The sequence below is a fragment of the Suncus etruscus genome, chromosome 5, assembly GCF_024139225.1.
Source record: "Suncus etruscus isolate mSunEtr1 chromosome 5, mSunEtr1.pri.cur, whole genome shotgun sequence".
NCBI classification, from domain to species: domain Eukaryota; kingdom Metazoa; phylum Chordata; class Mammalia; order Eulipotyphla; family Soricidae; genus Suncus; species Suncus etruscus.
In genome coordinates, this window is record NC_064852.1 from 31,156,286 (window position 1) to 31,184,205 (window position 27,920).

At 35.9% G+C, this 27,920-nt stretch overlaps 1 protein-coding gene and 1 non-coding gene across 2 annotated transcripts in view; both read right to left on the minus strand.

Moving 5' to 3' along the window:
• VPS13C (vacuolar protein sorting 13 homolog C) overlaps positions 1-27,920 on the minus strand; it is a 194,194-nt gene that overhangs the window by 144,055 nt on the left and 22,219 nt on the right. The window contains 11 exon segments of the mRNA XM_049773747.1: positions 1,225-1,287; positions 2,054-2,225; positions 2,718-2,824; positions 4,455-4,582; positions 6,521-6,578; positions 7,641-7,721; positions 10,493-10,552; positions 13,665-13,724; positions 15,314-15,423; positions 15,689-15,745; positions 22,280-22,342. Coding sequence (XP_049629704.1) covers positions 1,225-1,287; positions 2,054-2,225; positions 2,718-2,824; positions 4,455-4,582; positions 6,521-6,578; positions 7,641-7,721; positions 10,493-10,552; positions 13,665-13,724; positions 15,314-15,423; positions 15,689-15,745; positions 22,280-22,342 — 959 coding nt within the window.
• On the minus strand, positions 20,615-20,742 carry LOC126010007 (small Cajal body-specific RNA 24). The gene has a single exon (XR_007496150.1). It is a non-coding gene; the product is annotated as a small Cajal body-specific RNA 24 (non-coding RNA).

Sequence of the window (27,920 nt, forward strand, 5' to 3'; positions counted from 1 at the left end):
TTTTTTTTTTTTTTTGGTTTTTGGGCCATACCCGTTTGACGCTCAGGGGTTACTCCTGGCTATGTGCTCAGAAATCGCCCCTGGCTTGGGGGGACCATATGGGACGCCGGGGGATCGAACCGCGGTCCGTTCCTTGGTAGCACTTACAAGGCAGACACCTTATCTCCAGCGCCACCTTCCCGGCCCCATGTTTCCAATTTTTTAATTTCATTTTTTTGCGCTCTTTTGTTTTTATTTCAGGACCATGATTATTATGTGGTGCTTGTCTTTATTGCTGTAGTGCCCATTGAATTTTTTGCTTGATATTTCTTTTTGAAGTGATGTGGTGTTTCTCTTCCTTGTTCCCTTTCTTCTCTCAAACAGATGTTGAGAGCCTCTAGAGAAGGACTCGGCCCATTTTCGGTTTATTTGATTTTTACCCCATTTTATTGCTTTGCTTTTCTTCAAACAGAACCACATAACTTGAACCATCTAGTTCCACCCCTCAAATTGAAGGGGAAATAATGGAGGGTACTACTTATACTAGCAGCCTGGGGGGTAGGGCTGGGGGATATGGGACGAAAGCTAGGGACGGGGGGGGGGGGGGGGGGGGGGGTGTAGAGGGAGGACAACTTTGGTGATGGGAATTCCCCTGATTCAATATTAATATGTACCTTAAATATTACTGTGAAAGGCATGTAATCCACTTTGGTCAAAATAAAAATTATCATTAAAAAATTGTTAATGAATACAAAGCTTCAGAAAAATCCTATCTGTCCCTAGGTAAGAATAGTCTAAGTCTATTTCAGATTTAGATGTAATATTTTTATAACAAGTGTTCTCTTTGTCATAAGTTTTGAGTCACTTTTGAAATTTAATATATTCCATCAGTCTGGAGATGACACAAGTTATATATTAACTGGAGATACTCAAATTATAAACAAAATAAGAAAACATTTAAATTTTAAAGTGGTTTTCCAAAAAAACATCATGGTTGGTTCACAATACACAGAAATTTCAGAAATCATCAAACTTATAAAATCCCAACCAAGAGTAACTCCTGAGGATAAAGTTAGGAGTCAAGACTTCCAGATTTGGCCCAAATCCCTCTTCAAATATTTTTAATAAAAAATATATTAAAATAATACTGACAAGATATACTTGATAATATAATTATAATCCCAAGTTTCCACTTATACACTCTCCCAGGTTTTTAAAACAAAACTAGTTTAAAAAGGTAATTACCTCCACTTGTGCTTGTTGCCTTGCTAAAATTATGTTAAAAACATCTAGATTCTTCTCCAAATCCTATAAGACAAAGAGGAATATTTCAGAAAAGAAAATGCTCATTAAATTTTTTTTTCAAACATTTTCTTGAGTGCAGGAAGAAGGTTCACAGCTAAGTACTCGCCTGACAAGTACATGGTCTTGAGTTCAAACCATTGCCACCACATGTGCTCAGGCAATCAGAACTATGAGAGGGACCCAGAGAGTGGGTCAGTGGCTAAAGCTCTTGCTAGACTAGCCCCAGGACCACAGTCAAAAAGACCCTGCAAACACCAGCGGGACTCTGCTGTCAGGAATCACCAGGGATAAAAGACCCACAAGAGAGCTCAGCAGGTCAGGAAGAAGGGTGAGGTCCGGAGCCTCATCTCCAGAGCCACAATATTCCAAAGCAACCTGATACGCCAAGGTTCCCAAAGAGGACACTTTTAAAATTAAATAAACAGTTGTTTGATGTGGAACATTCAACAGTCAGCGGTAACAAACTTAAGCACAGGACAAGTCTGGCATCTACTGGTGTTTAAACCAAGGCCACAAGCTTGGAACTACTAAAGTCACATACTCAGTCTTTATATGACTTTCTTTCGTCTACTATCAGGATGATGGGAAACTTCTGTAAAGACAGAAAAATGGGGAAAAAATGGACCCACAAAATTCACTTAAAAAAAGCAGTCCTATTTTTTTTTAAATTAATTTTAATTATTTTTTGATTTTTAATTAATAAAATATAAACAAATCAACACTAAAGGATGACTTAACAACTGCTTTCACTGATATGATCCAAATATACCTGAATTTGTTTCTGTGTTTCTTCAGAAATTTTTGTCTGAGTTAGCTTGTTTTTGTAGGTATTTTTATAAAGCTTGAGCAACTGCCTGTGTTTTTTGATATTATTCCATGACCACATCTGTGTATATCTTCTTATATGAACTTCAAGAACAGAATCAATTGCATATTTCCACCTGCAAATGTTATGGTACATTTGAGTAAACTGATTTAAGAAAAAGCTTTTGAGGTATAACTCTATACTGTTACATTTATTTATTCTTATTTGCTGCTTTATTTTTTAAATAAAAGTTAAACAGTCTATTTCAATTGCCCAGGATTTACACAAATCATAAGATGAGAAAAACCATACCAAAAAGACAACATGCCAAAGTATAGCATAAAGAAACAAAATAAACAAAACAATATGCTTTGTAAATTTAGTAGTAGTCTAGTATTATTACAACTGCATCCCAGCAGGTGATTAGAGAATAAAACAAAGCATTAAAAACTAAGTGTGATGTTAAAGAACTTGGGAATAATATAGGAGAGAAGTTTAAGAGAACATAAAAAGTACCCTTATTTTGTGTATAGCAAAGAAAGATGAATTATCACGTGGACTTAAAGACATCAATTCAGAGAGTCCCTAACTTTGTAATTCTCTTTTAAAAAAAAAAAGTCTAACTTACCATTGTCGACCATGGTTGTGAAGTGGTAAATATGGTTTATATTTTCTGTAAGGGGCATTTCTAACCATATAATCCACTGACTCCAAAAGGTCAATCATACTTAAGTACTATTGAAAGAAAAACAAAATTACTTTTATTGTACTGCAGACATTAATAACTCAAATTTCACATTTTCAGTCTAAAGAAACTACAGAGTCTCAGTGAGCTTTGGTGTTTCTTGAGAACTAAATACAATATACTGTACAGAATTTAAGATGTCATCACTGTGACACAGCACTATGACCTCTTGTGAGGCCTCAGTGAAGTAGGGTTCAGGAAAGACAGTGACTGACCTGCAATTCTGTATACATAGCAGTACCGGCAGGACATTTAATGCCAAACCCTGTGGTCTGGAGGTTGATGCTCTGAGGCCTCCAGTCTACAGTTCTGGGGAATTTGTTTGAGAAGGGTCAGGTAGTTCCTGGGATAAAATTTGAGGCCTTGGGCACACCAGACACAAATTCCAGCTCTATGAGCTTTCTCTCTGGCTCATGCAACAAAATTTTAAAATTTCACAGAAGAAAAACGTGCAGCTGATTATTACTAACAATCTTGAAATAATAATATGCATCCTCTTTTCATATTTAGTAAAATTAAACATAAATTAACATATTAGAAATAGTGAAATATGATGATGACTTATATGGAACTTGATTTTTTACTAAAACTACATGCTTTCCTCAAGTAATTTCAAGAAGTAGCTGTGTATGAACTGATCTTCAAACTATTCCCGAAAAATACTGCATAACTAGAGCAAGATAAAGCTACTTAATCAAACAATTTATAGCTAAACAGCAACCCTGAGTGCTTGATAAAGTGCTAAAGTGGAGGAAAACACACACACATACATATACACATCACACACTAATTATGTATGTACATACAATCATGCCTACATACATGTAGGCAAGTAAAAGGGGCTAATTTGGCTTTACTTGATACAGTTCTACTCCAAAGATTACCACATTGTAATTCTTCACTTAAAACATGCAAGACACTCCAGATTTTGAAAGTTTAAGAAAAAGAAAGAAATGCCAAAAAAAAATCTTCATTTTTTAAGCTAAATGTTGAAATATCATTCTGTTGAAATAATTACATGTTGAAATAGCAATATGAATATGGTAGCTAAATGAAGTATTATAAACTTTATTAATCTTTTCTTTTTGCTTTGCTAAAGCAGTCCAAAAATATAGCATTATATGTACCACTTCTAATATATTTTTATAACACTTCAGTGGGCTAAAAGCAAAATTAGCTACACGCTCCATCTTCCTTAAATGCCCAGCTCTCCAAGTCTGCTCTCCAACATCCCTGGGCATAGAAACAAGCTTGTAAAACAAAATAAGGAAAAGCTCCCAACACAGCTAATCTAAAAATTAAATAGACAGCATTTAATAAAATCTACAGGCTACTAAAAAATCAGGCTGAAAAAAAAGTCAAAAATCTTTCATTCCCACAAGTAATTAAATGAAACAATATTATTTGTTATAATTTGATATTTTCAACCAACAAAGAAAATGCTAGATAATATAAAGGAAATTTTCTTAAATATGACATTTTTAAAAATATTATCTACATGTGTACATATCTATTTCTAAGAGTCAAGTCTTAACATAACAAGCCAAAAACCCATCAGAAATGATAACACCACTTGGGTTCACAGTTACTCAGAGTTAGAAAGGCCCATCCCAATAATACCTGAGGTTTGGTCAGCTCAATGGCGATATTCTGTACCTCTATGTTCCCCTCAAGTTTGGGTGTTTTGAGCTCTGATTCTGCAGAAGGATTCATGAAGAGTTTTGCAGAGGCTGATATTGGCTGGAAAACTTTAAAAAAAAAGGGGGGGTATAAAAGATATGTTTATAACCTTACACTGAACAATTTTAAGCAATTATAATAGCTACTCTGAAAAAAAAAAAAAAACATCAAAACTATGCCAAAAAAAGAAAAGCATCTACTTGTCTGATAAGCCAACAATTGAGCTCAAAGGTCAAAGTAAAATCTCTGATGCAAAAACTAGAATCCTAAATTTCAAAGCATAAAATATACAAAATATACATAATGTACTCTTTATTTTTTACAAATTGTATACTTCTTTACCTGGCTATAAGGCATTTAATGATTTCAATATACATTAAAAATACTAATACAAGGTGGGGCCAGAGTGATAGTACAACAGGTAGGTCATTAGCTTAGCATGTGGCTGACCCAGGTTCAATTCCCGGCCTGCCTGGAATAATTTCTGAGCACTAAGCCTAAGTAACCTCTGAGCATTGCTAGATGTGGCTCATTCTACTACTACTACTACTACTACTACTACTACTACTACTACTACTACTACTACTACTACTACTACTACTATTTAATAATAAAAATAATAATAATAATAAAAAGAGAGAAAACAAAAAATGTAAATAATTTCTATCTTAGTAACTCACAGAGGTAAGAAACATGATTAATGGGAATTCATATTAACCATAAAAATCGCTTAATAATTTATAATTTTCAAAATGATCATTATGTACATAACTTAATATCAACTAAAAAATGTTCTTGAAATTGAGAAATAATGTAAAATATTGAATTAAGAAAAAGGGTAAGACAAAAGAAGCATAATAAATCTTGACCGTGATATAAAATAAAAATTACAGAAATTGGGCCACAGAGCTAGTACAAGATGAAAGTTTACAAGGCTGGTTTACATGCAGTCACCCAAGCTCAGTGCCAGGCACTACAGGGAATAGCTCCCCAACCACAGAATCAAGAGAGCCTCCAAGCCCTGTCAGCTGGGGCTCAAAACCCAGATTACCTCGTTATATAAAATTATATCATATAATTTTATTATATATCAAAAAACACATAAGATTAGAGGTTTAAGTTACTTAGAAGATATCTAAAAATGAAGTTGCATATTTTTTAAATTAGTGCTTTCACCAGTCCTTCTAGAAATTTCTGAAAACTTCATCATGACTAACTAAAGAAATAAAAAAGAAGATGCAAACTCTTACATGAAGACACTTCTAAAAAAATTACTCAGAAAACAAAAGAGAAATAGAGGCTTAGAAGATATATAGAGGATTTGAGGGAGTAGAAGTAGAGGAAGAACAAGGAAGTGTTTAAATAAAAATAAGCCAATCACTTCTTCAGAATGAAACTGAAAAAGAAAAAAAAATGGAAAAATAGATAATGTAAATAGACAGTTTTGTTAAAAATCAATTTAGAAATAAAGCTGAGTGTCCCAGAAAGATAGTATAGTGGATAGAGCACTTGTCTTGCATGTGGCTGACCTGGATTCAATCTCTGGCATTCCATATGATCCCCCAAACATATCCAAAAGTGATCCTTGAGCAGAGAGCTAGAAGTAACCCCTGAGCACTGTCAGTTGTGACCCAAAACACACTCAAACAAATAAACATCAAAACAAATAAACTAAGGTCGCCAAGATAATCTCACTTAAAAAGTTTCTAGAGCTTAATTTTGTCTTAATACTGCAAATGTGAGAGGCTATGATCCTTAGAACACCAAGATCTAAGAATTTTAGATTGTATGAATTATGCATATGTTACATAAATCATAATGTATGCATATGCTGTATGTATGCAGAACTATAAGAGCAATTATAAAATCTATATAATAAAATTAGGGTATCAAAATTGGTATTTCTAAAAAAACTGGTAGTTCTTTCTTTGTCATAGTAACAACAGAAGCATATTAGCTAGTCCCATTAATTCTATAACATGGCGTTAACTTTTACCATCACTTACTATATTGATGATCTGGAGATACATTGCTACTTTTAGAAATTTCACTTTTCAGATGATCCTAAAAAAAAGTTTTAATTAGATGAAAATAAATAAGAAAATAAACAGATATACAGTCCAGATTTTAAAAAAGAACTAGTTTCCTAAATCAGTATTTTATCCCTTTGTAATTAGTACTTAAAAATATACAGAGGCTTATTCCTCCCTTAAAATAAAATAGAAATAGAAAATGCTTTTCATCTAAAGTATCTAGGCATAATGAAATATTTACCTCCCCTCTAGCTATATGTATAATGATAAAAATTTACAAGTTAAGTTATAAAATACCTAAAAATATATCAATTGAAATGTTATATAGTTTCTCGCCTAAGGCAAAGTATTAATAACATCAGCTTTCTGAAAAATAAAAAATAGAATCTTGAAATAAATTCAGTTTAGGAAAATACACTGTTCTTCCTTTATCCCTGGGAAGTAAAAAAAAAAAAATATATATATATATATATATATATATATATATATATATATATATATATATATATATAAAACAATGACTGGCAAAGAAAGCACTGAAGTTTCAAATTACCCTTCAACTATGAAGGAAATTACCCTCACAAAATCTTTAAACACTAATTATGGGTATATTCTTTAAATGTGAAGGCAACATATTGTTCAAATACACTTCAACTTTTTTTTAAATACACTTCAAATAATTCTCATAGGAAACATAAAGTATGTCATCAAAAAAAAAAGACAAATTTAAAGACATCTTTAAAAATGACACAAATTGGGTTGTAACTTCGAAGCACAAGTTTTCATCTTATTGGCAAGGTGATGATTTCACAAAGACTTTCTAAAAACAAAAGTGCTGTTTTTAAAGAGAGGGGTGAACACACTGCAGTGAACAACTCCATTTCACTCCTATGCTCTTCTCTTCCCTGCCTGGTGGTGAGTCTAGATTACTTGTCCTCGGACAAGTAAATGCTGAGGATCCTGCTGAGCCCAGCCCCAACCTTCCCTTCACATCCACTTCAGTTATACAGCAATGAATTAAACTACACAGGGTCCTTTCTCTAACCTCTCCTGTTAGACTTCAATTAGACTCCAAAGTATAAGCAAAAATTACCAAAATCTGCTCTCTTGATCCTTCGTAGGACATGCAACAATTTACATTCCAGTAGGCACTAAGACTATCAAGCCGTACAAGCTACAAAAGAATAAAAGATGTTGAAAAACTAATACATTGAAATGATGAATAAATACAGATTACTTTCATGATCATTGGTTCTAAACTATCCAGCCATGATTGTAAGTTTTAAAAAAAAATACAATAATGCAAAAAAATGGGAACAGAGTGCAGAAGGTAGGGTGCTTGACTTGCATGTGGCAAATCCTGAGGTGGATCCTGGCATCTCATATGGCCTCCAGTGCTCCAAGAGTGATCATTAAATGCAGACTCAAGAGTAAGCACTGATTACCCTTGGTTGTAGTAATATATTTTTACAAAGGTTTTTTTTTGTCTTTTTTGATTAAATAATTTCTTTATGTAAACACTGTGATTACAAGCATAATTGTAGTTGGGTTTCAATGATAACAAGAACACCCCCCTATACCCCTGCAACCTTCCCATCACCAGTGTCCCCATCTCTTTCCTCTCCCACCCCTCACCTGCATTCAAGATAGGTCCTCTATTCTCTCACTGACATTGTTATGGTAGTTTTCTAACTGCACTCACCACTCTTTGTGGTGAGCTGCATATCTTGACCCTTCTGGCCCTCAACTCTGGGAATTATTTCAATGTCTTTAATTTTTCTTAAAACCAATAATGCGTGAGACTATTCTGTGTGTGTCTCTCTCCCTCTGACTAATTTCACTCAGCATAATAGATTCCATGTACATCTATGTATAGGAAAGTTTTATGACTTCATCTCTCCTGACAGCTGCATAGTATTCCACTGTGTAGATGTACCATAGTTTCTTTAGCCATTCATTTGTTGAAGGACATCTTGGTTGTTTCTAGAGTCTGGCTATTGTGAAAAGTGCTGTGATGAAAATAGGTGTGAGGAAGGGGATTTTGTATGGGATTTTTGTGTTCCTAGGGTATGTACCTAGGAGTGGTATAGCTGGATCAAATGGGAGCTCAATTTCCAATTTTTTGAGGAGTCTCCATATTGTTTTCCATAAGGGCTGGACTAGATGACATTCCCACCAGCAGTGAATGAGAGTTCCTTTCTTTTTTTAAAAAAAAATATTTTTTATTTAAACACCTTGGTTACAAACATGAGTGTGACTGGGTTTCAGTCATATGAGAGGACACCCCTCCACAATGATTGTTCTTGTTCTTTGTGATGTGTGCCAGTCTCTATGGTGTGAGATGGTACCTCATTGTTGTTTTGATTTGCATCTTCCTGATTAGTGATGTGGAGCATTTTTTCATGTGCCTCTTGGCCATTTGTATTTTTCATTGAGAAATTGTTCATTTCTTCTCCCCATTTTTTGGTGGGGAGATTTTTTTCTTGTTAAGTTCTGTCAGTACCTTTTATACCTTAGATATTAGCGCCTTATCTGATGGGTATTGGGTGAATAGCTTCTCCCATTCTTTGTGTGGCTTTTTTATCCTAGGCATGTATTTCCTTTGAGGTACAGAAGCTTCTCAGATTAATATAGTCCTAATTGTGTATATCTCTGCTTTGACTTATTTAGAGAGTGCTGTTTCTTCCTTGAAGATGCCTTTAGTCTCAATGTCATGGAGTGTTTTACCTACGTGTTGTTCTATATACCTTATGTTTTCAGGTCTGTTATCAAGGTTTTTAATCCATTTGGATTTGATCTTGGTGCATAGTGTTAGCTGGAGGTCTAAGTCCATTATTTTGCAAGTGGCTGACCAGTTGTGCCAACACCACTTGTTGAAGAGGCTTTCCTTGCTCCATTTTGTAATTCTTGCCCCTTTATCAAAGATTAATTGATTGTATAACTGGGTTACTTTTACAAAGTTTAATGTTGAGTTAGCATCTGTAGAATTGTGCATCTAGAAATATTATTTCCAAATATTCAGTTATATTTATTGAAAATTTAGTATTTAACTAAATCCTATAAATGTCCTGCTGAATTATAAACACAATTATCCCTGTTTAGAATTTAAAAGGTGTGGCAATCTGCTACTAAAACTCCCTCTCACACACTAAAAGCAGTGTGGAGTTTCCTGGTTAAATAGAAAGAAAACAGACCTGTTAAACTATGTACATATTAATAGTTCAGTAATAATCTTATTTAACCAGAGAATATTTTTTCTACATATCTAATATCTCAGATACTTAAAGCTCCATTTTAAAAAAAAGTGTGGAAAACTTTTTGTCCAGTTTTTTAAACTGTGATGTAAATAACTTAGACCTCAAAAAATAAGTATTTATAGGTTACACAATAAGTGGCAGAACCATAGCTAGACCCCAACCATCTTTTGTTATTTCTCAGTGCTGGGGATCAAAACCAAGTTTTATGCTTAAAAGGCACATGCTTTGCAATGAACCACATCCGTAGACTCCAGACTTATTTCTTTTGTTTTTGGATCTCACCTGGCAGTGCTCAGGGCTTTCTCCTGGCCCTTACTCAGGGCTCATACCTGGCAAAGTTCCAGCAACCATATGTGATACCAGGGACTGAAGATCAGCTGCACGCAAAACAAAGCAACTTACCGACTATCCTAGCTATCAGACCTCATCCTCACAATCCAATGCATTTCTACTCAAAGCTACTTTTGTCGGGGGCTAAAGTATTAGTATAATAGGGTAGGGTCTTGCCTTGCACATGGCCAGCCCAAGTTTGATCCCTGATATCCCATATGGTCCCACAAGACTGCCAGGACTGAGCCATGAGCACTGCTGGTTGTATTCCCAAAACTCCCCCTATGAAAGAATTACCTTTTTTCACAACAAAATTTACTGTAGAAAACATCACAAACTTTTCAATATAGTCTAGTACCTTGTATATAATTTTTTCTGTTTCATTTAATACACATGGGGTCCAATGTTCATTTGTAGTCTAGAAAGAGAGAACAAATAAATCATATACCACAAAATAGTACACTAATATTTGCATACTATAACAGTATATAGAAAGACAGCAGCTAATACTAGCTAATGCTAGCTCTGTTTCTATATTCTATGATGAAGTCAAAGTAATAATAATAATAAAATTAAGATGCTAAATCAATTTATTCAGAAAATGTTCTTAAATTACTGGATCTGAACCATAGAAGCAACTGGGTATGAATAAAAACAGAGAGATCAACTATGAGCTATTAAAGAGTACTTCATTAAAGGCAAACTAGAAAAAACATATAGCAAGAACATGATTACAGAATGTTAGCTCAGTCAAAAATGTCAAAAGAAGGGCCAGAGTGATAGTACAGAAGTTAGGGTCCTTGGTTTACATCCAACAGGCCCAGGTTTGATCATAGCACTATACTTGGTCCTCCAAGCAATGCCAGCAGTTATCTCTGAGTGCAGAGCCAGAGAGTAAGCCCTGAGCACAACCAGATATAGCTACCACCTTCAGGGGTCCTGAAACTTTTTAAACAGGGGGCCAGTTCACTGTCTCTCAGACCATTGGAGGGTCTGACTATATAGTAAAAACAAAACTTATGAACAAATTCTTATGCACACTGTATATATCTTATTTTGCAATGAAGAAACAAAACAGATACAAATACAATATGTGGCCCGTGGGCCATAGTTTGAGGACCACTGATAGATGAATGTAAGGATGGATGGAAGGAAGAAAAGATGGATGGAAGAAGAAAGAATGGAAAGAAGGAAGAAAAATAAATGGATGAAAGGAAGGGAAGGAAGGAAGGAAGGAAGGAAGGAAGGAAGGAAGGAAGGAAGGAAGGAAGGAAGGAAGGAAGGAAGGAAGGAAGGAAGGAAGGAAGGAAGGAAGGAAGAGAGGAAGGGAGGGAGGGAGGGAGGGAGGGAAGGAGGGAGGGAGGGAGGGAGGAAGGAAGGGAGGAAGGAAGGAAGGAAGGAAGGAAGGAAGGAAGGAAGGAAGGAAGGAAGGAAGGGAGGGAGGGAGGGAGGGAGGGAGAGAGGGAGGGAGGGATGGAGAGAGGGAGGGATGGAGAGAGGGAGGGATGGAGAGAGGGAGGGATGGAGAGAGGGAGGGAGGGAAGGAAGGAAGGAAGGAAGGAAGGAAGGAAGGAAGGAAGGAAGGAAGGAAGGAAGGAAGGGAGGGAGGGAGGGAGGGAGGGAGAGAGGGAGGGAGGGAGAGAGGGAGGGAGGGAGGGAGAGAGGGAGGGATGGAGAGAGGGAGGGATGGAGAGAGGGAGGGATGGAGAGAGGGAGGGATGGAGAGAGGGAGGGATGGAGAGAGGGAGGGAGGGAAGGAAGGAGGGAAGGAAGGAAGGAAGGAAGGAAGGAAGGAAGGAAGGAAGGAAGGAAGGAAGGAAGGAAGGAAGGAAGGAAGGAAGGAAGGAAGGAAGGAAGGAAGGAAGGAAGGAAGGAGCTTCTAAAAAATCTGAAACAGACTCAGAGCCACACACTACTGATGAACTTATGATTAGTCTCAGTGTCATAACAGGTGAGCAGGCAGTGGGTAGGCACTCAGCAAGACATGGGAGAACAGACAGCAAAGAAGGAACTCAAGAAGCGAAAGAAAAAGTAGTCAATAGCCTTGGCCTGGGTTAGAAGGTGAAAGTGGTTTCATCTTGTCGTATAGGAAACATTCTAATGAGTCTACATGCTTCATAAAAGGGGAAAAAGATAGCAAAAAGGGAGGACAGTTGATGATTTAGGAAAGAGGATAATAAATAATTGACAGAAGAGGAGGAAAATGAGAGAAAGGAAGAAGGAAGAAAATTGGGAGGGGAGAATCTCCTGAAAACATGTGGAAGGATGGGATCCAGAGGAAAGGTGAAAAGAATCCAGTCTCTATCAGGATGAACAACATCTAGTCCATGAGCCACTTAAGTCCCTGAAATCATGGGGCCTGGCCCTGGGGCATGTCAGGGCAAACATGATGCTTCCTGTTAGCTACCTGCAGCCTGTGTGTCTATTTGTTATAAATGTCAAATGGTTCTCAGTGAAAAAAAGGTTGCCTGCCTCTGCTAGATATGTGAGACATAAACAGTATTTCAATGAAGAAACTGCTCGGTTTCAGAAAGAGGAATCTTTACAGCTCTTCTCATTAAAACCGTGAAATTTAGCAACTGAAACTGAAAAACTGTATGTGCATGTAATCATTCTATTTTTTCTAAGGATCACAACCAGAGTTGGTACTTAAGAGTTCCAAACAATGCTTACTGGCTGTGTTAAATCTTGTGAATCTCAAGCCTCAGCTGCATGGGGCCAATATGGCCACATACATACAATGAAGCAGAAGGGTGAAGGGATATATGACCTTGAGGATAAAACTCAGGGCCTTGTACATGCAAGAGATGTGCTCAACCACTTGAACTCTGTCCCTGGCTCCACATGGATCATTCCTCAAGGCCCCCAATGTGCCCTTTTTTCTGCTCAACTGGCAGTCTGCTCTTCATTTTTACTCTTCTTTTCAACTTGGGTTCACGCCATATAACTAAACATAAGCTAAACATACCTGGTACAATTTACAAATCACAGTACATGGCTTTCAAATTTCTAACAACTAAATCAACCATACTAAAAACCAATATCCAGACCTGGACATATATACTCTCTGTCTCTTTAAAGCTTTTAAGAGAGAAGAGAAAACTGCTTTAAAATAAATTATCTCATAATCATCTCAATATGTCTAAACTATCTGGAAGTTCCATATAACATGTATAAGCTATATAACAATATCTAACATATATATAATATAAGGGTGAGGAGATTGTCCCATAAATGATAATTATAACACAATTGATCTTCCCTTACATTTTCACATGCTTGAGATTAAGTTTTTCATTCTTTCAAAATGCTTTATGTTTATATTATGTGTCAAATTCAAAGACAAAATGTTTTAGAGGATAGAATAGCATCACTGAAAATTTTGAGCTTCTAAAAATGTTGTAAGCAAATCATACACAAATTTAGTAGCCATTTGTTAACAATAGTCTCAAACAATCTCTTAGTTATCATATGACTTGAAAGTTGTTTATTACAAGTTACAGAGGAAGTCTAAATAAGGCCCACATTACCAAAAGACTAAACTCTCCCAATGAGACGCCAAATGAAAGAGGTCGCTGCGGATCAGTGACCTGTGGAAGAAGAATAGGTATTGTTAAAAATCACTGACAGTAACTCTTATGCCTGCATCTCTTCACAGTAAGTAACAGAGAGCAGTAAACCCACAACTCAAGTGAATTTGTGAAAGAGAGGCAAAATAGGGCAGAGATTATATTTTTTAGGTAGACTCTATTATTAGACTTTGCCAGTGAAATACATTTCTTCTCATAGGAATAAAATGGCACTAACTGCAACCAAACAGGTTCTTGTCACAGATGACTAGACGAAAAAACTGTGATACAGATGCTCAATGAGATCTACTCAGCTATTAAAAAAAAGAAAAGATAAACTCATGTAATTTACTGCTGCATACAGAGACCTGAAAGTATCATGCTGAGTGAAGTGAGCCATACGAAGAAGGACAGACAGAGAACAATCTCTAATATGTGGGACAGACAAGAGGCCTACAGAACTGAGCCTCCCAAGGGTAGGGGTGGGAGACAAAGCACTCCGGTCTTTGCTTCCCACTCTGGTGAAGGTAATAATGTTGGAACACTCACTGTACATATGAAGACTCAGCATTTGTAGTATTGAAAATAGCACACCATTTTTAGTATATGTGCTGCCGAAATGAGCACAATAACACACCATTTTTAAAATAGGTTCTTACCTAAATTAAAAAGTGTCTCTTCATATATGTCATCAAAAATGTTTCTCAAATAAAAAAGTGTTACAGATAAGTACATTGTTATTTGTCACAAAATTTGTATTTGTTACTGCAACAACTATCACCATTACTGGAGGGGATCATGACCACTAAATTATTTTTTTTTCATTCATTTTTTGGAGGGGATCATGACCACTAAATTATTTTTTTCATTCATTTTTTTGTTTTTGCTATTTTGGGTTTGGAGCCACACTTGATCCTTCTCAAGTCTTACTCCTGACACTGCTGGGGATCTCACCTGTTGGCAGGTTAGATCTCACCTGCCAGGGAATGATATGCCTTCAAGGCAAGCTCTTAACTTACTTTACTGTCTCTCTGGGCCTATTACTAAACCATCTTTAAAACATTTTAGATGTGAAGCATTTCTTTAATCCAATTCTTTGATACTTCAAAACCAGGAAACAACCAAGATTCTTAATATATAAGATTTCCTTAGACTCTCAAAAAAAATTAAACTTTTGCCCTAATTCTGACTTTAATAACTAGGCTATATTTATTTCCAGTGCTTAGACTGTTCATTGTATACAATGTTTCTATTTCAACAATCCTAAAAATATCTAAAAAGCATATAGATTTTTTAGTCAGCTTTTGGACTTATGGTTTATGTTAATATATAAAAAGAAAACCAGTTCCTTTATATTATCATAGTATAAAGCTTTAGCATTAAAGAATCTTAATACATAATAAAAGTCAACCCAAAACCCTTCTACTAGCTTTTGAAGAGAACATAAGATAGTTTAATGGTATATTTCCACATATAAATAACCAAGGTAAATGCTAACACAGAACAAAATCCATATCGGATTTAAAAGTGGGTATAGAATTTATGTACAGACAAATCAATATTTCATAAAACATACAATTACCAATATAAACCAAACTGAAATTACTTACATCATCTTCATACTTAATGTGAATATCTGTGATCTTTACTTGTACATTTTTAATTACTTGAGTTGCCAATTTTTCCAAAAATGTATCTTTTTTGGCTTCTTTTGGTTTATCTACAAAAAAACAGAAAAATAGAAGATTGAGTTGAAACTTTCACATACCTCATAATCAATGAGTGAAGAATAGCTAAGCCACTACTTGGTGGGAATGACAGTTTAATCTAAAACCCTTGTTTAGTTTTAGATTTATTTTAGATTTTAATACAAATTACCAACATAGAACTTACATTTTTAATTACAATGAAATCTAACATTTATTTCACCTTCAAAGACAGAAATCAAGTGGCAATACACATGGCATAAAAACTACTCCACCTACCTTTTGTGCCTTTAAAACGTTTCTTAAAATGTTTTTTGTGCTTTTTACGTTTACGTCCTTCTCAGTGGAAGCATTTTAAGTGAGAAAAGGATAAAATTCAAGTTAGCAGACTAGAGGACAGAAAAGAAAAAAAAGAGAATTCTTCCTGAAGCAAATTCTGGTAAGATTCATCTTACTTTAATCTAAATTAATATGTTATTTCAACATAAGCAGGAATTCACAAATCATCTTTAGTCTAGAAATCTTCTATTTCTAAAAATAAAATGCCAGGTGCAATTATACAAAAAAGGGGGGGGAAGCAAATACTAATGTCCTTTATGTTAATTGTGACAATTCACAATTAAAAAACTCAATTTCAATGTTACCAAAATATTGGAAATGTAATGATAGTTCATATAAACCTTGCAGAGAAAGCTTCTGATAAATGTGTGGTAAGCATGAAAGAACTGAAATGAAATGCACGGTTAAGCTGCCAATGGATGACTTCCTGAGGATGATACACTTGACAAAGAAAATTCTTCAGTGACTTAGGGACAAAAAGAACATGAAGGGAGCACAAAATATACTTTGAAACCTAGACTTAAGTAATGTTAAGAATTCCTCTAAGCTTTATCATCTTTTATATAGAACCACATCACTTCATGGTATTAACACTACATACCCAAGTCACATCCATTCATTCAGCTACCTAGAAAACACTAACCCTAATTTAAGTTCTTTCCTTTTCACTTGAGAGGAGCTTTATAAAGATTCATCACCCAACCTGTGATGACAGCCTTAATAGGTTCAGTTATTCTAACTAAGGGGTATTTATTTAAGCTTCCATACCTAAACAACCAAATTAAGTGAAAAGCAGTCACCTTCTTTTGCCAGTATGACACTACGAAGGATTTGGAAGGGGGAAAATCTACTTGTTTTGTTGTTATAGTTGTTTTTTATTGGTTTTTTGTTTGTTTGTTTGTTTGTTTTTGGCCCACACCCAGCGGCGCTCAGGGGTTACTCCTGGCTGTCTGCTCAGAAATAGCTCCTGGCAGGCACGGGGGATCATATGGGATGTCGGGATTTGAACCAACCACCTTAGATCCTGGATCGGCTGCTTGCAAGGCAAACGTCACTGTGCTATCTCTCCGGCCCTCAGTTGTTTTATTTATCTTTTACTTTAAAGCTAACTATGTGTCAAGCATTTATTAAGCATTCTAGCTATGTAGAAAACTCTAGTCCCAAGAGTTATGTTCTATGTTCTCCAAAATTCTCTCACAAAATGTGATTCCTCACAAAGGTGGGTTTCATTAATTCAGCTGCTTTATACAGCCCTGCCATGTCCTCACTATTAATATATCTTAAGATACTAGAGTTAATAGGTGCAGTTTTCTGAGCACACCTCACAAAACCTTGGGAAATCTGTTTAATTCTTATGTAGAAAACAAGAGAGATTTCTTTTCCAGACATTTACATCAGGCGAATAAAAAATGTCTAGTTTCCTCTCCCTTCCCTCCTAGAGCATCTGTGCACTCAGAAAATTTCATAACTTATTACTCAACTATCCTCATCATCCAAGACAGAGGATTTGATCATTTATTTAGCTTTTATGTACCCTGATAGTGCTTTTCTGTGCTTTCTTTTCAGTCTATTTTAAATATGCTACTACTCAGCTTTAAGACTCAGCATTAGTTTAAATTTTAGGGACCATGATTTCATGGTATGATATTCAATACTATTAGTGGTAGGACTTCTTGAGTAAATCATTACAACATCACACCCTCCACTCTGCCTGGCACCCCACACACACAACCTCATCAGTATTCCTCCTTATGGTAACTTTCCTACTGAGGCTTCTCAGATTCTGTTATCAAATTATGAAATTCTTAAATACTCATACTCCTTCACTATTCCTTTAAATCCCAAACATGACGACAATTGTATGTCCCTCTCCTTCTGGCTGGCTTCACTCAGTAGGATACTCCCCAGATTTGTCCACATATCAACAAATTTCATAATTTCACATTTTCTTATAGCTGAGTATTAATTGTACATATGTAAGCAGAATTTACTAATCCAATCATATGTTCTTGGACACTTGGGGCATCATTTCCAGACTTTAGTTTTTATGAATATTGCTGTAGTAAATATATGAATGCAAATGTCTTTTCTTAATAGCTTGTGGGCCCTTGGGGTAGATGCCAGATATGGAATTGTTGGGTCTTAGGGTCTTACAGAAGCTCACCCCTATTTTTTTTTAGGAGTGTCCTTATTGTTTTTCAAAGGCTGGATCACTTGGCATTCCCACCAGCAGTGATCATGAGGCCCACACCCACACCTGCTGTTGTAAGACAGCAATCTCAGCAAGAGGCACACATGCCTCATTGCAAAGAACTTTTCTTGTTGAGCTACATTAAAGTCTAAGGAGCCACAGTCACTGCTGTCACTGCAATATCCAGTCTCAATCTGCCCCACTCCCCACCCCGAGGGCCACTATGGCTAACCAAACCAAAACTCTCAAACTAGTCATGGTTTAGTGGTCCCCTGCTTAAAACTTGCAATGATTCTCTGAAGATGGCAGATAGGTTGTTACGTCTTGCAGAAAAGACAGTCCCTCCCTGCTCTGGTCCCTGTGTTCCTGTATCCAGTGTCTGGTTCATGGTTGCACTGCATTCCACATAAACATGACTCAGACTTTTGAAAATAAGGCCTTGCTCTCTGCATAAAATTTCTATACAGTTCTAGATCAGGCAAACACATCAGGGGCTTCCAGATTTCAGGCTGAGCATGACAGTATGAAACCTTTTAATAGGTCCGCAGGAAGAACCAAGCTGCCATCTTTTTTTTTTCTTTTTGTGGTTTTTGGGTCACACCCGGCAGTGCTCAGGGGTTATTCCTGGCTCCAGGCTCAGAAATTGTTCCTGGCAGGCACGGGGGACCATATGGGGCGCCGGGATTCAAACCGATGACCTCCTGCATGAAAGGCAAACGCCTTACCTCCATGCTATCTCTCCGGCCCCCCAAGCTGCCATCTTAAGCAGCCTGCAGATGCCCATTAAGCAGTAATGACCCATATTTAATATTTTAACATTATATAAGTGTCTTGCCAATAGACAAAGCTCTTTTTAGAACAAGAATTATCCAAATATTTGAGTACACATGACACAGAGCCATTCAAATGATTCCAACAGTCCTCATCCAAATTCTATAATGCAGATCTTAATATCGTGTCTGCTTAGAAAAATGCATATGAAATTCAGCTTGAAAATTTTAATTTATTCTTTTATTTAAGCAAATCTTGGTATGGTGAAATTTAAGAACCAAACTCCAGACATAAGAATAAAAATTTGAGTTTTGGGAAGAAGCTATTAAATAAATATAACAAAGAACCTGGATGTGTTTGTCATTGATATTTCTTGCCTGGACATTTTTCATTTATAAACCCAACTATTCAGGAAAAGAAAATGGGGCTGAAGCTGAGGCCAGAGTGGTGGTGCAAGCCATAAGGCATCTGCCTTACGCACGCTAACCTAGGACTGACCATGGTTTGATCCCCCGGCTTCCCATATGGTCCCCCAAGCCAAGAGTGATTTCTGAGCACATAGCCAGGAGTAACCCCTGAGCATCACAGGGTGTGGCTCAAAAACCAAAAGAAGAAAAAATGGGGCTGAAGCAGTAGTAAAGAGGGTAGAACATTTGCAATGCATGGAGCCAACCTAAATTTAATCCCCAACACCCTGTATGGTCCCCCTAGTCTGCAGTGAGTGATCTCTGAGCAAAAACCAAAAAACAAAAACAAATAAAACACAAGAAATGGAGCTAGATCTGTGTTCTGATCAGAGGTAGGTCAAGTTGCCTGCCATCAGCCCCATAATTAACAACCTCTCTTACCTGACTCATTTTCATTTTGGCTTCAAAGTCTATCTCCTATCATGTTTTATTTTTTATTTCAATTTTTGATGCAAAAAATGCTTAAGTCACTCAAAAAAGATCCAAGATCTCATCTGAAGGTTACAGAGCTCTTCAGACAAGTTTTTGATAGTCAAAGCCAGACTTTGAACAAAATTAAAACTTGATAATTTTAAAGGTTTTTTTTAAAGCCCAGATGAATAGCGATGGTCCATAAGCTCAAAATTCAAAATCTGAATTATAGTTTGTAGTTGTCTAAACAAAAACGGATTCCCATGAAGAGTCACTAGATTATTTGACAACTCAGTCACAACAGTATAGTCCCATGAGTCAAATAGCCTACTTCAGTATACAGAAGTACTTTATGCAAGCTTACACTTGTAAGCCAAAGCATTAAAGAGACAGCATTTCAGGAGACAAAGCTTATTCAAATTAAATGTTACTACTTTTTGAAGGATCATCTTAAAACTGGGTCTTTGTTGTCAAAGATCAGGCTCAGAACAGAGTACATACATGCTCCACTTGTCGAGGAGGCCCTGGGCTCAGTCCCAACCACCATAAACAAGGCCAAGGAGAACAAAAACCTGCTGCCTGGTCTGGTTTGGCAGGGACCAATACAGCAACTACCAGCACAGGCTGCCCCCTCCACCTAACTGGTGTAAAGGACACAAGCAATTTTAACTCTCACTCACTGCAGCAAAAGCACAGTCAGTGACAAAGTGAACTCAGTGTTAGTGGTTTTAGGAAAGTATTCGTCACTCTCTGCGAGTCATAATCCAGAGCAATTTTTAAAGAGACATCAAAAGAGAAACTGACAAGACAAAACAAACTAAAAAGAACACAGTAAATGCCAGTCAAATGGATGACAAATAATGATCAACAAAATTGACTTCATTAATTTCAGAATCATTTACATTTTGGAACTAGCTTTTTATACAGGCTAATGCAGGTTTTGGGTACAGAAGGAATCTGGAAACAACTGGGTTTCCACAGAACTCCATCTGATAAGTTCCCTGTTTTTCTGTTGTTGTTTTTTTCAAATGTCAGTAGTGGAACGATGCAGCCTTTTGACTTGGAAAGGGTGCACAGAGAGCTACTGTTTCTCTAGGACATTTAAAGAGAGTCATCTTCACTGTGAGAAGAAACTGCTTTAAAATAAATGTCCATGAGTTCCCTGGTTTTATTGAGGATATTACAACACATGGTTTTGTGAGATGTAGGCAAGCCACTAGAGTCTGTTGACTTTTTGTTTTTGTAGCTTAGAAATAGATCACTCCAAAAAGGATTAGAATGACTGTCACTAGCTGGCAACCACAGAACTGAGCAGTTATCAATGAGCATGTTCATAGTCTACTTTCTACAAAGGAGTTGAAAGACAAATGAGCACAGCCCAATAGTAAAGGAAGGAACACTTTTTCTGGAGTAATCAGTCAGTCACACAGTGTTGTAAAACGTGCTGCTCAGGATTCTGCTTCCATTTGTCCCTAACAAATTTAATCACAAAGGTACTGCTAGGTGCAGTACTTCCACTATAATTAGATAAAGAAGACAATGGTATATAGACTCAAAAATATTCTACACAGCCATAAAAACAAGATCATGATATGTCCTTTACAAATGTAGATGAAGCTTCAGCGAGTTAGGCTCAGTGAAGCCAGACATAAGTAACGCTAAAGAAATACTATATTATTTCATTTATCTGTAGCATCACAAGAAGTCAAGCAAACAAAAGAGTGGGAGTCAGAAGAAGGAAAGTGTGTGGAGGGGGGTGGGGGAGAAGCAGTCACGGATAGATGTGATAGTGGATGTGGGAAAATAATTGTCAAGATAGATTTTCTATGAGAAAACCACAGGGTTGTAAATCAGTTTTCCCACAATAAAACATTTTCAGAACAAGTAATTATCTTATGATGACAGTTTGTTTTGAGATCAAAGATATGCCATTTAATTAAAATTAAGTGGAAATGTAACCCTATTTTTACAACAAACTCCTTAGAAGCTACAGAAAATATTGGTTGATAAATAAAATTGCTGTTAAAACAGTACAAATTACTATTTTGATGTGTTTAGTTGATATTTTACTGGATATAAGAGAACCTTATTAAAAACCCTATAGCTTGAAATGTGCCTTTGCACATTAAATTTCAATAGGATGCTGAAGGCAAGTCTCCAGTGGTTTGGGTGTTATTACAGAGGGGAAGAAATCAAGGAGGATGTGAAAAGGAAATGAAAGGAGAACCTCCTACCAAGGAGTAAAGTCTCAATCCAGGAGAAGGGATCTTCTTCTAGCTCTAGTCTCAGAAAGCCACTATCAGGAAGAGAAAGTGCTTCCTGACAAACTACTAAGCCCGGACCTAAAGTTCAACAGTCAATGTGGACATGAAGTCAACTAGCTATCAGACTGTAAGCCTCCCAAGGTCCAAATATGCTTGTCTGACCCTGAATATTTGTTTTTCCCCACAAATTCATAACTCAAGCATAGTGTTTGCCACACAAGGATAACACAAAGTAGTGAATTAAAAAATGACCACAGAAGAAGGGAGGCAGGAAAAGAAATGATGGATGGGGAGAAAGCATGAATTACATTTCCATATTTTCTTAAATAACAGCAATTTATCAAACAAACTCCATTAAAAACACAAGCATGGACACTAATGAAGTTTTTTATAAGCAGAATAAAAGGAATCATGCATATATACCCACCAGGCTTGACATCCTTGTAAACAAAGTTCTCCAAGCCATATATGAACTCCCCTGAATGTGCGCCTGCATCCGCATGGCAGCAATAACCAAAATGCAAAGCATTTAATTTCACATGTAAAATAGTTCTCAACTCAAAGAAAGAGAAATCAGGACAATTAAAGTTCAGTGAAACCATTCATTTACACTATCTGCAGTGACACTATTTTGTTCTTTCAAACTGTATGCCACCTTATCTTCAAAATATAAAGCAAAAATTCACAAATAAATTTTTTGTTTTTAATTTTAATGGATTCATCATGATTAACAGTACTATCAATGATAGGCCTAATGTACATAACCATCCAACCCCACATTCTCCACCACAGTGTCCACTTCCCTTCACCATTGTCCCAGTGTCTGCTCCCCTCCATTCCCTGCTCAGATACATCCTCACCATAGTAAATCAATTTTGTAAATCAAATCACATTTTTACTCAAGTTTAAGCATTAATTCCAAATTAAACAAGACAAGTGTAGTTACCATTAACTTTCACTGAATTTTTACAAATCTTTCAAACAAAACAAAATTTAGTCATTCAGATTCTCTTTTGACTACCATTTTGCCCATATTTTTAGAATGTGTCTATTTTTACAATAAAACATAGCTATGATATTTACACTAATTTTAAAGGCAGCTGCAATTTCAGAACTAATTTGGCCTTAATGTGATATACTCCCTTTACATTCCTTCTATCCATTCTATGACAATGCCATCTTCCCCAGATTCAAATCCAGTTTAAACACCATTCCAGATTCAATCTATCAAATCAAGGCTCTGACTATGTCACATCTTAGATTTTTCAAGAAATAAGGAATGTAATATCTTCCCCAGGAGCTTACAGGTTAAAGTACCAGAAGATCAAATAAAAGGGCTCAGACCCAGATTTGGTTCAAATTCTAGCTCATTTACTAGCTGCCTGATCCCAGAACTTGCTAAACATTCAGCTTTCTTAAGTGTAAAGTGGCAATGATGCAACAGCATCTATATTACAGAATTGTGACAAGTGAGCCAATCTACACACAAATGGTTAATAAATATTAGCTACTATCATTATCGCCATCATTGTAATACTTAATCTCTTAAAATTGCTCTATATTCAGTTTTCCAACTTATATCCAACTGCACTCTCTCAATTCCCAGATGACCAGCTCTTCTTCAGAGCCCTACCCCTGCTCACTTCCATTGTCTTCTCCTGAGACACCCTCATTCCTTGATGGGGCTAGCTTCTGCAGAGCCAGCTGAAAATGTGCCTACACTATCTACCCTGTGGCTCTGGCTCTACACATAGTACTGAACTCCCTTTGTACTCAGTCTCATCTCTTGATAGAGCTAGACTCTCCCTGGCACATTTTCTTCTCTCTAAATGTAATATCTCTGACAGTGTGGAGAAGAAATTTTTCTCATTTTTATGTTCCAAATTGTTTGTAGAGCAAACTGGCATCGGGGTTGAGGCACCAGGAAAAAAGAAGTTACTTCCTTGAAAATGCTGGCTTTAGACCTGATATTCTACTCCAAATAAAACAAATGTGGAAACTATAAATAGGAAAGCCTTGAAACTTAAAATAATTTTTAGTTATGCCAAATGCAAACTTTAATAAAAGATATTTGATAAACTCTAATACAACAAAAGAGCAAACTAACAAAAAAAAAAGAAGTGAAAAACAAGAAAGAGCAAGTTAAGCAAATATACAATAAAGACTGGTTCTAGAAAACCAACTTTGTTAAGGATTTAAGTGTGGTTGGAGAGAGAAACCAATACCTGAGTCTACACAATTAAAAATTACCACTGGTAGTCATAAATAGATTCTAAGAATAAAAGAATAGATTTATATAGAAAATAAATGTTTTAAATATCTAAAAATTTAAAACACATCAAAGGCTGCATAAAAAATTAAATATAATCAGGGGAGGGGGAAAAAGAAATTAAATATAATCATAGTACACCATTTGACCTATGCAATAAAAAACAACTGCATTGTCATTGTAATGTAAACATTACCTAGTAGCTGGAAAAAAGTATAATATAAAAGGCCAAGGATATGGCTCAGTGGTAAAGTGCAAGCTCTGCAATGAAAGATGTTTTATCCCTAGAACCATAAAAAAAATTAAATATGTATATTCTGGTATTATACATATGTGTGCATCCTTATAAACGATTAAATATATATTATTTGTGTATATAAAAAAGCAACACAAGAAGACAGGGTAAGTAATTTAGGTAAAAGAAGTTTGAATATCACATTAGAATACTCTAGATAATGTCTTATCTGGTACAATTATTATTATAATGTCTTATCTGATACAATCCCAGATACTACTGGGATAATAATATTTACTAGTTCTCAAACAACAGCCAATTTATAAGGCAATAGGGGACTGGAATTTCTCACAAGTCTTTTGGAAAAACTATTTGAAATCTGTCTGCATATTGCATCAATAAAATTACATTCAAAAACAGAATCTGTGGCATTGAGCAACTTGTTGTTATCACTAATTAAATGTTTCCTTTTACTTTATAACAGCCTTTACAGAATATTAAATTACTAAGATTGAAAAAACAATGGGAAACTATCAAGACGTAATTTTTACAATCACGCTGACTCCAGCACCAAAGTCAGGTATGGTTTCAATTTTCTTTTTCTCTCTGCAGGATAGTGAGTAGCACTCTATCACATGAAAAAGATTCAGTGAAAATACATCTTAAAGCAGATCAACCTGAGCATTTTGTTTTTACTTTTTTTTTTTTTTTTTTTTTTTTTTGGTTTTTGGGCCACACCCCATGATGCTCAGGGGCTAATCCTGGCTATGCACTCAGAAATCACTCCTGGCTTGGGGGACCACATGGGACACCAGGGGATCAAAATGTTGTCCGTCCTAGGCTACCTCGGGCAAGGCAGATGCCTTACCGCTTGCGCCACTGCTGTCTGCTCTGTTGAGTCACTTTTCCTTATTTCTCTAGCTCCCTGATGTGTGAACCACAATAGTGCTTTTATGTCTTATAATCAAGAAGTGGGAAGGAAAGAGGCCAGAGAGGGAAGACAGCTGGAAGCCACTTTACCGGCATATTGCCAACCATGGTTGGATCCCTGCATTACATATGGTCTCTGTAACCCTGCCAAAAGTGATTCTTGAGTGCAGAGCCTGGTGTAAGCCCTGAGCATCAAAACAAAAATAAAATAAGAGATAAAATCATTTGAAAAATAAAAGTATAGTGATTAAGGAATAACTATTAATGAATAAAGGTAGATTCCAATCATCTAAAAATCAGGGTCAATTTCAAGATCTGTCCATATAATAATACATATTAATATGATTTGTTCATGGAAACTAAAAAAACTTTTATATTGTCAGTATGATTAAAGATATTTCTTGACAATCAGGGAAAACCATCTTTATCAACATAGTTTCTGATTCCTGAGTTAATCTCAATCAGAATATCTTTCTGATAAATCTAATGTCATAATTTAAAATTGTTTCACTTGCTCAATTTTAGTTCTATCCCAACAAAATTTAAATTTCCTAACCAAGAAGCTGTAATGTAGTTAAATATTAGTTAACCTAAAATTTTTATTCATACAAGATTTTTGCTACAAATACTCATCCCATATAGATATGTCAAATTATCCATAATAGCCTCTCATCAAACCCAAGCATCAGTCCTAACCATTGAATATTCACACCTGAAATGTCAGAGGCTTTGCTTTAAGGCATAGAGTATATTACTATTTTATCCATAAATTGTCAACTCCTAAAACAGAAATCTGTATTGTGTGTCTTTTCTTATACTTCACTGAGGAAACTAAAATACTCTTTAAGCAAGCAGTTATATGTAGCCAAGACAACAACGAAAGTTGGAGTTTGTTTCCTCAAAAGCAAAGTATAATTTCATTATAATTTTATAATGAAGTGTTACATCAATATATCTAAGTATATGTCAGCATACCTAGTAATAAATGCATGTAATAAAATATGTGTGTGAAGAAAACATTTAATCTGAACAATTTCAAAAAATAAAAATTAAAAAAAATTTTAGTGCTTTCCAGGCTTTGCTCCTCATTTGTTGTATTAATTCTACATGTTCTAATCAATCAAAAGTAAACAAGAAATAATCACACTAAAGTGCTAAAATAAAACCATTCTCATTTTGCTTTTTGGGGCACAATACAATAATAGAAAAAACATTTTGATTGAAATAAAGATTCTCAAACTTCAATAAAAAGAAAAAATATGCTTAAGTCTGAAAAGGATAAAAGTTCAAGCTTTTTTAAATTTCCTTCTATTTTTATAGCTTTAGGTACCTTAACAATTTTTGTAAAATGTACATATAATAAGTACATGTAAGAGAAAATGTCTGGGGCTAAAGGATTAGAATAATATAAATTTTTCTAACAGAAAGTCTATTAAAAAGAGATATCTTTGTGACTCAATTAAATGTGAGTAGTTTAATCTTAGGAAAAGAAATATGAGTATTTATAAATATAATTTGTCAGTCTTCACTCTATACTGCCACACCTTTTAAAGGAGGCCAAACAGAAATATAGCTTGCATTTCTGGTATCACAGAAATATATAAAGAAGCCACAAAACATATACAGAAGCCACTATACCGATGTCAAATAAAATGCTAGTAATTCTCAGTACTGGAATATAATTTGACTTAAAAGAGAAAACTAGAAGTTTAAAAAAATTCAATTCCTCACACTACTCGTTTCCATTTTGCCTTTATATTTTTCCATAAACTATAAATATCAGCAGGTTCATTTTTAATATAAATCAAACTTGAGCTGTTCGTAAGGTCAAAATCTAAATAACTAATTTTTTTTTTATTGCTCAATATACTAGAAAGTGCTCCTGCTAGGAAACTAGTAACAGTGTCATTTCTTCCAAACTTCACTTGACTATATTAATACATTAAACCTTCATATCTGTTAAATCTACACATGGAAACACAATGCCACAGTACACTGCTAGTAAACTCACACAGGCTTGCAGTAAATTATAAAATCTGTCGATCTTCTGAGCAACAGACTAAAAATGCTGGCTAAGAAGTGAGGAAATCAGCATGTGGATGTGGCTGGTAAGTGGTAAGGCAGCTTTGCAAGCTGAGGACTGGGGTTCAATGCCCAGCACTACATAAGCCCCAAAGCACCATCAGGCATAATTCAAGTGGCCCCCAAGCACCACCAAAATAGTACTGAAGTTCTCCAAGTACTGTCAGGAGAAATCTTGACCTTCAGAGGAAATATTAGGTACAGATTCCTCAACTAACCAAATAACATAGAACAGGAGAGAGAGACTATCCAAAAGGCACTGAATAGGCAGTGCGAATGGCAGACCCAGGATCCATACCTGGCACCACATGGTTCCCAAGAACCTCTAGGGGTGACTCCTCTCAGTAAGCAGGGAGTCACCACTAGGCACTACTAGGTGACTCAAAAATAAATGGGAGGGGATCAGAGCAGTGACGCAAGGGTAGGGCATTTGCCTTGCACACAGCTGATTTAGGACAGACCACAGTTTGATTCCCCAACGTCCTATATGGTCCCCCAAGCAAGGAGCAATTTCGGAGCACATAGCCAGGAATAATCCCTGAGCGTCATTGG